This window comes from Gekko japonicus, unplaced genomic scaffold (genome assembly GCF_001447785.1).
Source record: "Gekko japonicus isolate JY-2015 unplaced genomic scaffold, Gekko_japonicus_V1.1 scaffold407, whole genome shotgun sequence".
Taxonomy (NCBI): domain Eukaryota; kingdom Metazoa; phylum Chordata; class Lepidosauria; order Squamata; family Gekkonidae; genus Gekko; species Gekko japonicus.
The window spans coordinates 833,521-848,969 of record NW_015172563.1 but is presented as its reverse complement, the minus strand read 5'-3'; the positions used below and the strand labels follow the sequence as shown (position 1 = coordinate 848,969).

General features: G+C 41.1%; 1 protein-coding gene across 2 annotated transcripts in view; it reads left to right on the top strand.

The window, feature by feature from the left end:
• Positions 1–15,449, top strand: part of MED23 (mediator complex subunit 23) — a 60,242-nt gene that overhangs the window by 32,706 nt on the left and 12,087 nt on the right. For both annotated transcript variants that reach the window (XM_015421267.1, XM_015421266.1), the window contains 10 exons: positions 2,593–2,738; positions 4,436–4,681; positions 4,809–4,951; positions 5,673–5,847; positions 6,947–7,110; positions 11,614–11,738; positions 12,512–12,717; positions 13,251–13,431; positions 14,182–14,352; positions 15,188–15,404. In XM_015421267.1, the coding sequence (XP_015276753.1) occupies positions 2,593–2,738; positions 4,436–4,681; positions 4,809–4,951; positions 5,673–5,847; positions 6,947–7,110; positions 11,614–11,738; positions 12,512–12,717; positions 13,251–13,431; positions 14,182–14,352; positions 15,188–15,404 (1,774 nt within the window). The remainder of the gene's footprint in view (positions 1–2,592; positions 2,739–4,435; positions 4,682–4,808; positions 4,952–5,672; positions 5,848–6,946; positions 7,111–11,613; positions 11,739–12,511; positions 12,718–13,250; positions 13,432–14,181; positions 14,353–15,187; positions 15,405–15,449) is intronic.

Genomic DNA, 15,449 nt, shown 5'->3' with positions numbered 1-15,449 from the left:
GTTTCTTCAGTATTTAATCTAATTCTCAATAAGGCCTGGCCTAGGGGCCAGCACCATGCAACTGGCTGCAGTCCAGATGGCCCAGCAGCTGGAACCATCCAGCATTTTCCCAGGGAGAGGCTGCCGGGAGAGACGAAAAGAAAGTTGAAAATGGGGACAAATAAAGGTAGATTGGCTGGTGTGTGGGAAGAAGAGAAGGAAGCAGGAAAAGGGGCAAGGCTGTGGGGGTTTTCAGAAAAGGGAAAGAGGAATTATAAGATGTCCCCCTCTTGTAAAAAAGAAAGCCTTAAAATAAATTAGGAAAAGGTGCAGAACTCTGGTTCTAGGTAGAGCAGTTAAACTGTAGAAAGGATATTGCTAGACATGCCAGATGACTGCCATCTTGGTCAGTAGTTTGTGTGTGTAGAGAAATCTAGCATAATGCCTTCTCTCTACAGGTAAACAAACACCAAAACAGGAATTCAGACCTGACCCTTCTAAACTTCAGTTAGTTTGTAAAGAGCACAAGTTAGTTTGTAAAGAACAAAAATGAATTGTAGAATTTTCAACATGTATGAAGAAGGAATAAAGACAACAAAGCTGTTATGACAAAAGGCTAGATACTCGTGTAGCTAAGAGTGGAGCATTTGCTGTTGACTCGATGCAAGAACAATGTTCAGAAAGGTTTGTTGTGTTTCAGGTCATAAATAGTGCAGCTGATCCTCTTGGGGTTTTGTTTACTGATGAACACGTTGTTCTTAATAACATTCTGTTGGTGGAGCTTGGTCTGCTTATTTTCACACCTTCCTTCTTTGGATAAAGCCAGATCAGTTTACAGGGTAGGAAAAGTTGTGATAGTGCAGAACAGGTTTTGCTAAAGAAGAAGTGTTTGGGGAGACATTTGAAAAATGAGAAGGCTGTGGCTTAATAGAAATGGATTGGGTAGCAGTTCCAGACAGAAGGCGGTGTGGTTTAGGGTGCCATCCTGACTGAGGATGAAAAGAGCTTTTTACTCTCTCTTTTTCCCTCTTGAATGCAACTTGCTCATGACTATGTAAGGTTGTATCACTTGCTGAATAAACACTGTTCTGATCTGAATCCTACATTTTGTGTTGCTGGGATTTTTCAGAATAATCATGTGAACTTGGGTTCTGCCATAGTGCTGTTGTATTGAAATATGGTCAGGATTTAATATTTCAGTAAGTAATTTTACCCTGCAAACCACTGCAAGTATCATTAACACACAAGGTATGCCGATCCCGGTTTGCTTTTTATGCAGATTTGCCTCTGACACTTTTTAACTTGTTCATTAATGATTTGGAGTTGGGAGTAAGCAGTGAAGTGGCTAAATTTGCAGATGATACGAAGTTGTTCAGGGTGGTGAAAACCAGTGAAGATTGTGAGGCACTCCAAAGGGATCTGTCAAAGATGGGCGAGTGGGGGTCAACATGGGAAATGGGGTTCAATGTGGCCAAGTGCAAGGTGATGCACATTGGAGCCAAAAATCCTAAATATAAATACACGTTGATGGGGTCTGAACTGGCAGAGACTGATCAAGAGAGAGATCTTGGAGTTGTAGTAGATAACTCACTGAAAATGTCGAGACAGTGTGTGACTGCAATAAAGAAGGCAAATGCTATGCTGGGGATTATTAGGAAGGGTATTGAAAACAGATCAGCCAATATAATAATGCCCCTATATAAATCAATGGTGAGACCTCATTTGGAATACTGTGTGCAATTCTGGTCACCACACCTTAAAAAGGATATTATAGCTTTGGAAAAAGTGCAGAAAAGGGCAACTCAAATGATAAAAGGGTTGGAACACTTTCCCTATGAGGAAAGGTTAAGGCGCTTAGGGCTCTTTAGCTTGGAGAAACGACGACTGAGGGGTGACATGATTGAGGTTTATAAGATTATGCATGGGAAAGAGCAGGTAAAGAAAGAGGTACTTTTCTCCCTTTCTCACAATACAAGAACCCGTGGGCACTCCATGAAATTGCTGAGCGGTCGGGTTAGAACGGATAAAAGGAAGTACTTCTTCACCCAAAGAGTGATTAACACATGGAATTCACTGCCACAGGAAGTGGTGGGTGCTACAAGCATGGACGGCTTCAAAAGGGAATTAGATAAGCATATGGAGCAGAGGTCCATCAGTGGCTATTAGCCACAAGGTATAGATAGGGACTCTGGGGCAAGTGATGCTCTGTCATCTTGGTGCTTGGGGGGGTCAACAGTGGGAGGGCTTCTAATGTCCTGGCCCCACTGGTGGACCTTCTGATGGCACTGGTATTTCTGGCCACTGTGTGATACAGAGTGTTGGACTGGATGGGCCTTTGGCCTGATCCAACATTGGCATCTCTTATGTTCTTATGTTCTTATGACACTTGATTCTTGTGCAGAGTGGTTGAAAATTAGTCACTGGAAAGATCTGTGAGGCAGAGGCCTGTAAGTACATGCCTACTAATTTCCAAGGACAGTTGCCTGCACAGATGTACAGTCTCCAAACTCGGTTCATTGCTAAATTAAGATTTACCAATTCCAAATACCTACGTGGGAATTCTTAGCATCATGCTAGTTGAATAGAATGAATTCATTTTTCTTCTTTCCTCAGTGTATTCCTGTGCCTGATATTAACAAACCCCAGTCTACGCATGCTTTTGCAATGACCTGTATCTGGATACATCTGAACAGAAAGGCTCACAGTGACAATTCCAAACTTCAGATTCCTATCCCTCATTCTCTCAAGCTTCACCATGAGTAAGTGCTGTTTCTTATTCCTGGGTGAAATCCCCGGAACGTATAGTAGAAGGCGCACAGGAATTTAGTGTACTGTGCACTCCGTCTGTAAAAGTAGGATGAGAAAATATTGTAGCTGTTCAGCAGACAGTATCCATGGTGCCCTGATCCACTGGCAACTTTCAAAGCCTGCTCCTTCCTGCCAGCTGCTGTCCTAGCACAGAAGTCTTTTTCCTGGTCCTACTTAAACAGAGACAGCTCTCTCACAGACATAAAGCACTGAAGCTGGGTCCCTGTCCCAAGGGAGTATACACTTTTCCATTTTAATTGCAAACTGAGGAGTGGGGAGAAAGTAACAAATAGTGGTGGGTGTGGAGGACTGGAGGGAGGCAGAGTATTAAAGGTAACAGAATATGAATAGCTTCATTTAATTTACGGCAGTTCTATGCTGTTTTTCCATAAGACCACGCTCAGTGCTTTATAATAAAAGAAATCCCACTGTGGAAGGTGGCTTAAAATACAAGAAGGGTGCATTCAGAAGGTATGGTGAAACCATGTTTGGATTAAACCGCATCAGAATGTCAGCTGCCAAACAAACTCGTTTGTGTGATAGGTATGAAACTGGGATTCCTTGTACCTGAACAACTAACAATGGTTTACATTGGGACCATAATGCAGTGATCCCAGTTTGTTCCGTTACAGTCCCTCGTCTTGCAGGCAGAAATAGTAATAGCATTCAGCTGTTGACGGTGCTTTCTCAGGACACTGCCCTTACTCCCTTATCTCCACATCTCCCAACCCATGTACTGATAGCTCAACAAGCAGGACTGCAACTCCAGGGTAATTCTAAGGGGCAAAAGGACAAACAAAGTTACTTAATGGTGTGCTATTATTCTCTTTTCCAGCATATGTAGTAGAAATTGCTCTACATTGTTACAGTCAAAAGCAGTTCATGACTCACCTATAATCGGTCATACCTTTCTCCCCGTAAAGAGCACTCTCACTTTATATCCAGGGAAGACTGAATGAGTAAATGACCTTGGTATGATTGTGTGCTTTTTTCCAAGCTCTCCGCCACCCCCTCTTTCTGAGCAAGAACAAGTTTCTGGAATGTGGCAAAAGAGAAAGCGGGGGTGCAAGCTGTAAAAGATCTGTTTTATTTCAGAATACAGTTTAGGAAATGAAGCAAAACAGCCTGGCAGTTGGCTCATTTTACAGCAGTTTGCCTTGCCCTGGGCTCCGTTACTCAGGTCCCTTCCGTTTATTGCAGCTGACCAATAGCAGCCAAGCAGGCAGCATACAGAGTAAGCTTTGGCTGATAATGCATTTACTGGATGAATGGCAGCCTTCTGGTGATTCTTACCTTGCTAATATTTTTACAGCAACGCTCGTCAAGACTGGAAGCTAAGAAATCACTGCAATGGGGGGGGGGGGGGGGGGAAGCAGCACAGTGAAAAATGTAACAACTTGAATGTGTGTCACCATAAAAGTGGTGAATCTAAGCAGAGATGTAGCAGAATAAAGGTTTTTATATGCCATTTGAATATAAGCCAGGATTGCATAATTCACTCTTAATAGCTGTATACCAGTAGGCTTCTTCAAAATAAAGTGGAGTTTGCCTTAATTCTCATGTATGATTTGATCACCCAGCTGGAACTCTTAACACAAACATTTTATGTTATAATCATTTTTTCCCCTTTCTTTCTTTGGGTGTGCAGATTCTTGCAACAGAGCCTAAGGAATAAAAGCTTGCAGATGAATGACTACAAGATTGCTTTGCTGTGCAATGCTTATTCCACCAATTCGGAATGCTTCACGCTACCCATGGGTGTTCTAGTAGAAACAATTTATGGGAATGGCAACATGAGGATCCCTCTCCCAGGAACCAACTGCATGGCTTCAGGGTCCATCACACCCTTGCCAATGAATCTCTTGGATTCGCTTACAGTTCATGCCAAGATGAGGTACGGTAGTGTTAGCTACGGACAAGCTAGGTTTATTTTGTTTTGCTACAAACCTATCCATAATAATACTAACTTCTTGGTAGCTTCAGAGATATGTTTTTGAAAATAAAATATTTTTTTCTTCCAGCCTTATTCACAGCATAGCTACCAGAGTGATCAAACTGGCTCATGCAAAATCCAGTTTGGCCTTGGCTCCAGCTCTTGTGGAAACATACAGTCGTCTGCTAGTTTATATGGAAATAGAATCTTTGGGCATCAAAGGTTTTATCAGTAAGAGCATTTGATTATTTGATTTCTGCTGTCAACTGGAAGCTATAAATGAACCAGTCTTAGTAGAGTGCTAATTTGCACATGCAAATAAAATTTTTTTCTCTGGTATACACTTTGGAAAATGCCTAATATAAAATTGAAAGCAGAGAACCCACAAGGACATGCAAGGTGCATCTCTTTTCCCCCTTCTCCAGTATTTCCTCCTTCCCTTCCCAGAATGTCCCCATAGCCTCTCCCTTTTTCCTGCTTTCTTCTCCTTCTCATGGATCCGCCAACTGAATTTATCTGCCCCCCGTCTTCATCAGATAGGGCAGGCTGAGAGCTAGTGACTTCCCTAGCCACCTGACTGAATTTGTGGGCTAAGACTTGAACAAGCAACTTGTTTCCAGGGTTTATTCTGCTAACAGCTACAGACATTGGGGACAGCATGTTTGTGGCTTTGTGTTGGAACGGATTTATCTTTAAACTGGATCTCCTGTTTTCTGATCCTGTGCAGGAAACTTGATGGTATTAATGAATTCAGTTTAATTGCATGATAATAAGCTACTTATTGGATGGATTGCAACTTTCTTATGCTGAGATTTTACTACAGTTGTAGATTATGAATATTATAATGCTAAGCAGATTTTGCCAGGCTCTGTATGTTCGTGCTTGTAAAAATGATAACTTTTGCTCAAATGCTGCCTTTAGAACACAGTTGACATTAGTGTATTCTTCTTAGGTCAGCTTCTGCCCACTGTCTTTAAGTCTCATGCTTGGGGAATCTTGCACACTCTATTGGAGATGTTCAGCTATCGCATGCACCACATCCAGCCTCATTACAGGGTCCAGCTGCTGAGTAATCTTCATTCTCTAGCTGCAGTGCCACAGACCAACCAGAATCAGCTTCATCTGTGGTAAGTATTGTCTCCACAAACTGCCATTTCTGTTTTGGAGGCACAGCACACATCAGGAGACTGGTGGGAGAGGAACAAGAATAAAACAGTTCAAACACTACAGATCCTGTGCTGGGGGCTTCTGAAAACCTCTTGCATGTGAAAGCATAGAGCCACTTAGAATGTGAGAAATCCTACCGACTAAGATTTATGACTGCAATTTCAACCTGGATTTCCTGCATTCAGACCCATACCCTCTAGACAATGTAGTCTCCCAATGTGTGAAAGCATTTTTTGCAGACTATAGAAGAGGGTGGGGAAATAACATTTTGAATTGTTATACAATGCAGTCTTAAACAGAGTTACACCCTTCTAAGCCCACTGACTTCAATGGACTAAGAAGTGTGTATCTCTGTTTACGATTGCAGTGATAAAAGCTCAGATTATCAAAAGCAGACAAGACTAGAAAAAAGGCTTGAATGCTCTGTTAGCAAGACTAATTCCCATAGTAACGAGCTGTAATATACTCATTTGGATGGAGCCAGGACTGTTTAAGGGCAGGTAAAGAAAGTACTTTTCTTCAGTCTGTTACTAAAACATCACTCAACTTCATATACCACTTACAAATAGTAAGCAGACATGCAAAGTGGAAAGTAGAATGTCATTTACAGTGAAGCCTGATTCTTAGTGCTCTTCTACAGGCAAATCACTGAGCTAATTTTTTTGTATGCACTTAAAATACCTGGAATGCAAACCCTTAAAATATAGAAATTGTAAATGAGACCAATTGATGTTTGTCAGCATATGATAGAAATATACTTATCAGTAAGTAGGGATCAGTTGAGCAACCAGTTGACTGTACTCTGTGGTTTGGGCTGAGTGTGAAATGACCTCTACCAATTCTCTTAGCACTGACTTGGTTGTGCCTTACATATTCTTTTTTCAATTGGGGGAAAATAATAATATAAACAGAGAGAAATGTGTCCTGGTCATCTCAGAGTGAATTCATATAAGCCACAACACTGAAATCTTATTTGAAACAATGACTCCAAAATGCTACTCTTTTTTACCTGCATTTGTCAAAATAAATACATTTTGTGCTCATACCTTCTCTTTACAGTGTTGAAAGTACAGCTCTGAGGCTGATCACAGCCTTGGGTAGCTCTGAGGTCCAGCCACAATTTACTCGCTTCCTTAATGAACCAAAAACAGTACTTTCAGCAGAATCGGAGGAACTCAACAGGGCACTTATTTTGACTTTGGCAAGAGCGACTCATGTTACAGGTAACACTCTTTCACAATGTTATAAACACTAACAGAAAAATTCTTGAAGGTATAAAAAGAGCAAAAGATTAATGCAGTACTGAGATCTTTCAAAATTTTGAGAGTTATTGAGGACTTCCGGTTTTGGTGACCTGTGCACGGACACACCTCATCGAGCTCCGATGGGTGCAATCCGTATCAGGGTGGCAGGGTGGGAGACCAGACGTTTTCAGCCTCCCCTGGAGCACTTGTAGGGGGCTTCTAGCCTGGGGCACGAAAGGAGCCACTCCCAGAGCCGCGGCTAAGGGATTGAGGCTCCTTTTTGCCCCATTAGGTTCCGCCGTCCCGAGGCCAGCAATGGCGCTCAGAGGCGCTTTCTGGAACCAGAGCGAGCAAAGGATCTAAGCAACAGAGACCTTCTCTATACTACTGACAACTATCAACAAGAAATGTGAGTGATGAAACTGTAAAATAATAAGCGCTAAAGTGGGAACCGGCAAAGAGATGGCGAAACCCTAAATCTAGAGAAGGGGGGGGAACCCTCCCAGAGGGGGAGGAACAACCCTATCCTAGACATAACAGCAAGAAAAGTAACAAAATGTAAAAGGTAAGCCGAAATTTTGAAGCAAGAATGTCACCTAACCCACGCCGAGTGCAGAGGGCTATATCTTATATTGCAGAGAAGAATCTCAGAACTTCTATGAACTTTTACCTTTAACATAAACAATGTCTCATCGAGGGGGGAAATGTCACCCAGAGGGAAATCGTCTACAGGAACTACCAGCTTAACATCACCAGTCACCAGACCGGAACCAGCTACAGACATAGCCGATACGATTTCTGAAGCACTGTGCCCTCTGCTGGACCAGATGACTAACCTCAACAAGAACTTTGATGCTCTACAGAAAGAACTTAAAGAAACTAAGATAAAAACAGAGAAGACAGCCAAAAAGCTGAAAAAGGTTGACCATAAGACAAAAGCATTGGACCAAAGAATGGAATCAGCGGATAAAGAAAGGGCTTCCGAAAAATAACTATTACAGCTACAAGTGGAAAGATCATTATGTTTTAAGATTTCAAGGCATCCCAGAAAAGAAAGATGAAAATCTAAAAGAGATCTTAAGTGAAGCATTGGCTCCCCTGGCAAACTGTAAAAGTGAATTATTACAAGCAGATATGGACATGGTTTATCGAACGTATCCAGAATTTGTCAAGAAAAATAATCTGCCAGGGAAAATGTTTGTAAAATTTTCTAAAAGATCAACAAGAGACTTGATACTTAAAGTGACTAATGGGATAGCCCTAAAAATCCAAGGAGAAGAAATAAAAATTTTAAAAGATGTTCCATTTGAGATACAGAAGAAGAGGAAGCAATATAGAAATGTCACATCATTTTTACAGGGAAATTCAATTCTTTATCGATGGATTATTCCAGAAGGACTTATTTTCAACTTTAAAGGGATAAAAGAAAAGATTGACTCTCTTACTAAGGCTGAGCTATTTCTGAAGCACCATCAAAGCCCAGCGAAGGAAAAAGGAAAAGCAGAGGACAACAACGCCATAGAAGATAAAGGCAAACAAGATGAGATAAGCTCATCTTCATCTATTGGCGAGATTTTTGACTCTGAATCTGAACTGGGGGCAGCCGCCCCTAGATCATATAAAGTTAAACTCCCCTGGGAGAAGAAGAAGAAACGTAAAGGAAAGAAAGCAACGAAATGAAGATCTGAGAATCTCCTTTGTACTTTATGCGTAATAATACACATTTATGTTATTCTATTTAATTTTACTTTTTTTGTATGCTTTCTCTCTACAAAGCTATTATACTGTAATCTTAAGTACTAGGGAAATATCAAAAAATCGAAATTAGACCATCAATGATCCTTGCCTACTCTGTATTTTAGGTTGTAGTGTGTAGAATGTAGGATGTAGAGATAAAAGCAATAAAAATCATTTCAATTTTTTTTTAGTCATTGATGTTTTCTCTACATTATTAAAATGATTAATGTAGTTCATTAATACGGCACGTTATACTTAACAAGATGAATTAGCCAAGTTAATGTTTCAGGATAAGAAAAACTTTGCCTCCATTCAACTGTAGCTAAACATAAAGTGTTAATATTTTACTAGTTGTGTGAGAATGAATATTTGAATACCCATTTGAGTGCACATCCCATTCTCAAACCAAAAGCAGCGCAGTGTGATTGCATTCTTATTTGGCACCTATATCTATGCATAACTGATTTGTGCTTCCAGCTTCTAATCCAGGAAGTGGTACATGTTTGCAGCCTAATGATACATCCTGTCTAGATCAAGAAAGTTGTTTTTCAGTTATAACCAACTAAAGGAAAACAGCATAAGCAGAACTGATTGTTCACAAAAGTTTTCACAATAATAAAGGTTACCCAGATGAAATTATAAAATTCTCTCCAATTTATTAACAAAGTTCTTATTTGTTTTAGTAAATGAAAAAGGTAAAAAAGCATAAAACCTCGAAGAGTCTGAATGTTTGACAGTGGTATTCAGATTTGAAAAAGAAATCCACATCCATTATTCTTACAGTGGAGAAACAACAGAGATGCTCCTGAGCAAGTGGGGTGAAGGCTAGTCTTTTACTCATTATACAAAGAGCTGTATTTATATCTAAACCATTTATTAACCAACTTTCTCCCACGTGGAACTCAAAGTGGCTTACAACATGAATATTCTTGATTTCCTACTGTGATGTAAGGTTAGATCCCCCCCCCCATGTATTTCAGTTTTCAGTAAAGGCATTGTGTTTTTTTAATGGCCCCCTGTAAGGGATTTTTTATTTGCATTTACTAAAAACTACAGTGAAATTAGGGAGGGAATCTACACACTATAGGAGAAAGAAAAGAAAACCCACTAAAAACCCAAGGGTTGGAGGTCACATGCAGCTTGTAAAAAATTTGCTTTCTTTAACATTGAGAGTGATCAGTCATCATCATAGCTTGTAAAAACATCCTAACAAATCTGACTATATGAAGAGTAGTCCAGGAGAATCGCTATTTAACTTAGACACACATTACAGAGAACAATGGCATCTCATTTAACCATTATTTTTCCCTCCACCATTAAAAGCAAATTAACAATAAATCTCCCTCAGTAGATATTACACAATCTCATTTTCTCTTCCATTGCTGTTTTTCTCTTTCTTCTTCCCTGTGGCACCATCTTGCTGTATCAGGAACTGGCCATCTCAAAACAAAGTCCCTTCTCCTTTTTCCAGGACTGTTCCGCTTAAATTCTTGCCTTCAATCATAGGGGTCATTCCAATTTGCTTTTCACTGGCCGACTTGAAGAGAGTCTCGTCACCTTATTGCCCAGCAGACTTAATCAGGATATAACCATGGAGAATACTCCTTCGCTTTAAGTCTTGCTTATGGTCTGCATACAGGCCCTTTGAATTGCAAATGCCCATTTGACTCTCCTCTTCGATCCTGGAAGCCCCTATGATCATTGGTTAGACGCTTCTCCAATATTAACACAGTCCTTTTAAAAGCAACAGCTGACATGTAGCACAGTTCTTGCATAGTACCTCGTTTATACCAACAGGGAACAAAGGCTTAAGACACAGTTTGCAAGAGTCTATGATTATTTCCAGTCAGGTGGTTAACCAGCAGCTCTTCCACTTCCTGGAGAAAGCTTGGATATCACTGCTTGTTCTTACTACGTTGTCCATCACCATTTTTAAGGATGTTTACTTTTACAAAGTTTACCAAAGTCCCGAAAACTTGCTTCAACGCTTAACTGCCTCCTGGAATCTCTCCGTATAGTCCATTGCTGCTTTTAAACATGTCCCCCCTTTCTTCTACCTCTGTAACGCTTATAAACAGTTCTTAGCGGAGGAGAGTCCCCTCTCTCCCCTCACTTTTCCCCGGGGGGGGGGGGCTTTCGCTTTGTTGTTTCGTTTCAACTTTACTCACTCTTCATATGTAGATCAAGTAGATCTCGCCGACAGATATGCTTATTTGCCGCTTGACCGCCCCTCGCTTGATGGGGTGTGCGTAGCTTAGTCCTTGCCGGAACACAGCAGAGAGACCATTGGAGCAAAGAGACGCCTCAATTTCCCGACAGCGTGCCGGGAAAGAGGCGACCCTCAGCGCTCCATGACTAGAGACCCTTCGCAAGGGTCCCTGGGGGGCGCGGACATTCGCACCCCCTCTCTAACTGCTGGTTTGTGAGCCGCCTCCCTGGGAGATCCCAGGAGACACAGCCGCCATCAGCTCGCCGAAACCCCGCCTTTCAGTAAAGGCATTGTGATTGGAATAAAATGGTGCTGTGGATTTTGTGTAGAGTGTTCTGGATTCAGTTCAGCTGAATCTTGAGCCTTTTGGAAACACAAGACTTAAATTCAAACAATGGAAACTGGTGGAATACAGTCAGAACAATAATCATGCATATGGTGTCAATAGAATGTGGAAATGGCATTTTACTAATTCATTGTATATGTTTAAGCTATATGAAACGAAGACTCTATTACTTTTACATGTTCTTTTTCAGATTTTTTCACAGGATCAGATTCTATTCAGGGAACTTGGTGCAAAGATATACTTCAGACTATCATGAGCTTTACCCCTCATAACTGGGCTTCACATACCCTGAGTTGTTTTCCAGCTCCACTGCAGGTAATTTTCACAAATGTAGTCCACTAATGCTTACACATAAAAGCAGGTTGCTATGAAAGAAAAATATGCTACATTAAGCTCACTTCAGAATAATTTCTTGAAGGAACGATGTTAGATAATAGTGGAGGAAAATAAATGAAATTAAGTTTTAGAAAAATAAACTGAATGCAACCCTTAGTAATGATATTGACAGAAATAAGCCTTGAACCTAAAGTAATACATGGCAGGTAAACCTAGACTTGCCAGTCCACAGGGCGGGGCAGGGGTTTCCCCCAGTTTTGGGGGCTTCTCCCCACCACTGGCCTGCTGGCTAGCAGGGAGAACCCTGCCCCCAAACAGCCACATCCCCGCATGACTTCTCCAACATGATGACGTCACCTGGAAGTGGGGACGTTCTGGTTTACGGGCAAAACTCCATGGTTTTAAGCCAGTTTTACCATAGAGTTTTGTCCTTAAACCAGAGCATCCACACACAATGTCCCCAGTGTGATGCCATCAATTCTGGGTAACATCATCACATCGGGGACGTCCCAGAACGCCCCCCACCCAAAATCCCCCTGCTAGAGCAACAAGGGGACCTAGCAACCCTAGGTAAACCTGGGTTTTCTAATCTTTTGAAATGAACAGTGTATGTTCAGCCCCTTAAGCTCTTACTGTTTCTAGTTGCAAAGGAAAACACTGGAGTCAGAGTAACCCACCACAGTTAGTTATCTGCAGATGAAAATATGAATGTTGCATTCAGATCTGTTCATAACAAAGCTACTGTATTTCAGGCTTTCTTCAAACAAAACAATGTACCTCAAGAGAGCCGCTTCAACCTGAAGAAGAATGTGGAGGAGGAATACCGAAAGTGGAAGTCGATGACCATTGAGAATGACATCATCACCCATTTTTCCATGCAGGGTTCCCCTCCGCTCTTCCTCTGTCTTCTCTGGAAGATGCTGCTGGAGACCGATCACATCAACCAAATTGGCTACCGGTAAGTCTTTTCAAGATTAAACTGTACCTCGTGGTATATGGAACTGTAAAATCAATTTCTGGAATATTAGATTAGTACAGAGTTATCTTCCACATGGAGTCATCATTCAGTCAGCATATGCTTTGTTTCCTGAGGCACTGGTATTTTCTGCATTGGTCAGTGGTTGCCTCTTTCTCTAGCATGCATTATGAATAGGGCTAAGTAGAAGTAAAGGTGCTGCCAGGCATTCGCTGAAAGCCAGACTTTGTAACCAGTGCTGTCACAGCAAATCAACACAAAATATACCACAGAACTCTTAACAGTCCTGTCTAGTAATTCAGAAGACATCTAAGAGTCTGCATAGCCACTCATTTTACTGAGAGTTTTCTGCAAGTTTTATCTTGCTTCAGTATTCTATGTAGTAGTGCGACTTCAGATATTGGTTGATTGCTAATAGGAAACATAGACTGAATAGCTGCCCTTGAGGTTCCATTATTAAATTAATTAATTGCATAACTGCTACAGTCACTTTTCTGTTCTTTCCTGTTTCTTAGAGTGCTAGAAAGAATTGGTGCCAGAGCTCTGGTTGCTCATGTTAGGACATTTGCAGATTTCCTGGTCTATGAATTTTCCACATCAGCAGGAGGACAGCAGCTCAACAAATGTATTGAGATTCTCAATGACATGGTGTGGAAATACAATATTGTGACACTGGACAGGCTGATACTATGTTTGGTAAGGAATGCCTTAACATATATTGTCTCCTTGTAAAGTTACTCCAAAAGTAGTAGTCCTTTTCTGATTCACTGGATGTAGGATGCTTATACAAGTATTCTACAGAATTTCTGAATCTAAAATACAAAACACTGCTGAATCTCATAACCAAAAATGTATGTGGCGTGCTTTCCACCCCAAGCGTCCCCATCAGTGGGTTAGCGAGCGGTGTGGGGGCATGGAGCAGAAGACAAGCCAGACCTACTTTCCCTTCCAAGCCCCACTCCATCAGTCATCATTAGACAGCTGATGGGATAGGGGCTTGAAGAGGAAAGCACCTTTGTTGCATTTTCTACATCAAACCATGTCCAGTGAAGTTACCACTGGGGTCTCACCATGTAGTGGTGTGAGATAGTGATTTGTTGTTTTAGTTACAATGTCTGCAGCTGCAAACATTTGCTTTTGTGGGTTTCAAGGGCGGTCAACAAACCCGGGGGTGTTCTCCACATTTGCACCTCTGTTTTCTGTGCCTGGCTCTGTTGATCAGACTTTTTGATCTGTACTTTGAGGCCAAGTTCAGCATTAGATATAGGCTATTAAAGAGAAATTATGCATTATTGCCAGGTTTCTTAGATGTAACCTGGTTCCCATTTTTCTTAAGTGGATCCCACATTATATTTCAGTGTAACAAGTTGAAGTGTTTAACTGCAGTAATGTAACTGAAGACTTTGTCTCTTATCGCTTTGCAGTACTATCTTTGTTTCATTACAGGCTATGCGCAGTCATGAAGGAAATGAAGCTCAGGTGTGCTACTTCATCATCCAGTTGCTTTTACTTAAACCGAATGATTTCCGAAACAGAGTGAGTGATTTTGTGAAGGAGAACTCCCCAGAGCATTGGCTACAGAATGACTGGCATACTAAGCACATGACTTACCACAAGGTACTTTAAACTCTATAAACTGAGTAGTCACAAATACTTGTTACGGAATATTTATGGTACTCCTTATTCCTTTTTGCATGATAGAGGGATGTGTTTAGTATAAGTACAGTAATGTTATTATGTCAGATGTAAAGAGAAGATATTATAGCTCAGCTTGTAGCATTTTAGCATTGAAACTGAACTGGGAGTGTGTTCTGACAGTGGGAAGGACTGATGCACAGAGAAGATCACACAGTATCTTCATCATGGGTAATATCTAGATATTAGCTGATCAGCGAATGGGGGAATGAAGCAGCTTTGATAGCATTCAGAACAGGTCAGGATTTAGACATTATGGCTCCTTGCATGTGTGTAAAGTGAAACTGAATCACTCAGTCACCTCCAGTGGTGCCTGGTTCAGAAAGCACTATCGTGCATGTATAATCTTGTAGGTAAGTCCAGATTCAGTCTTCTTGGAGATTGGAGATCAGAAACTCTAAAAATCACCTTTGTCTGTTCCAAAGCCTAAATGTGTGCATGATTTGGAGCCTGGGTCTTTTTCTAATTCTGTTAACTCTATATATAGGTTTCTTACTATATAACTCCAGTTTTTGCAAAAGGTTTCAATTAAATATGAATGTAAAGCAAGAGCGTTGACAGTATAACCTAATCAGAGTTGCACTCTTCTAAGTCCATTGACGTCTAAGTCCATTAAAGTCAATGGGCTTACAAGAGTGTATAGGGTTGCAGTGTATATATCGGGGAGGGGGGGAGGATTCTGAATAGAATCAAACATCTTTGAAGCATTGTGAAGATTAGACAGGTAACTTAATGTTGTTCAAACTTTCTCCCCCAGAAATATCCTGAAAAGCTGTATTTTGAAGGCTTAGCAGAGCAAGTTAATCCTCCTGTTCAGATCCAACCCCAGTACTTACCGATATACTTTGGGAATGTTTGCCTCCGTTTCCTACCAGTGTTTGACATTGTGATTCACAGATTTTTAGAACTGCTTCCAGTGTCCAAGTCACTGGAGACTCTGCTGGATCATCTAGGGGGCTTATACAAATTCCATGGTGAGTTCCAAACAGGACATTGGTGTGTCTTGCTTGTAAGATCAC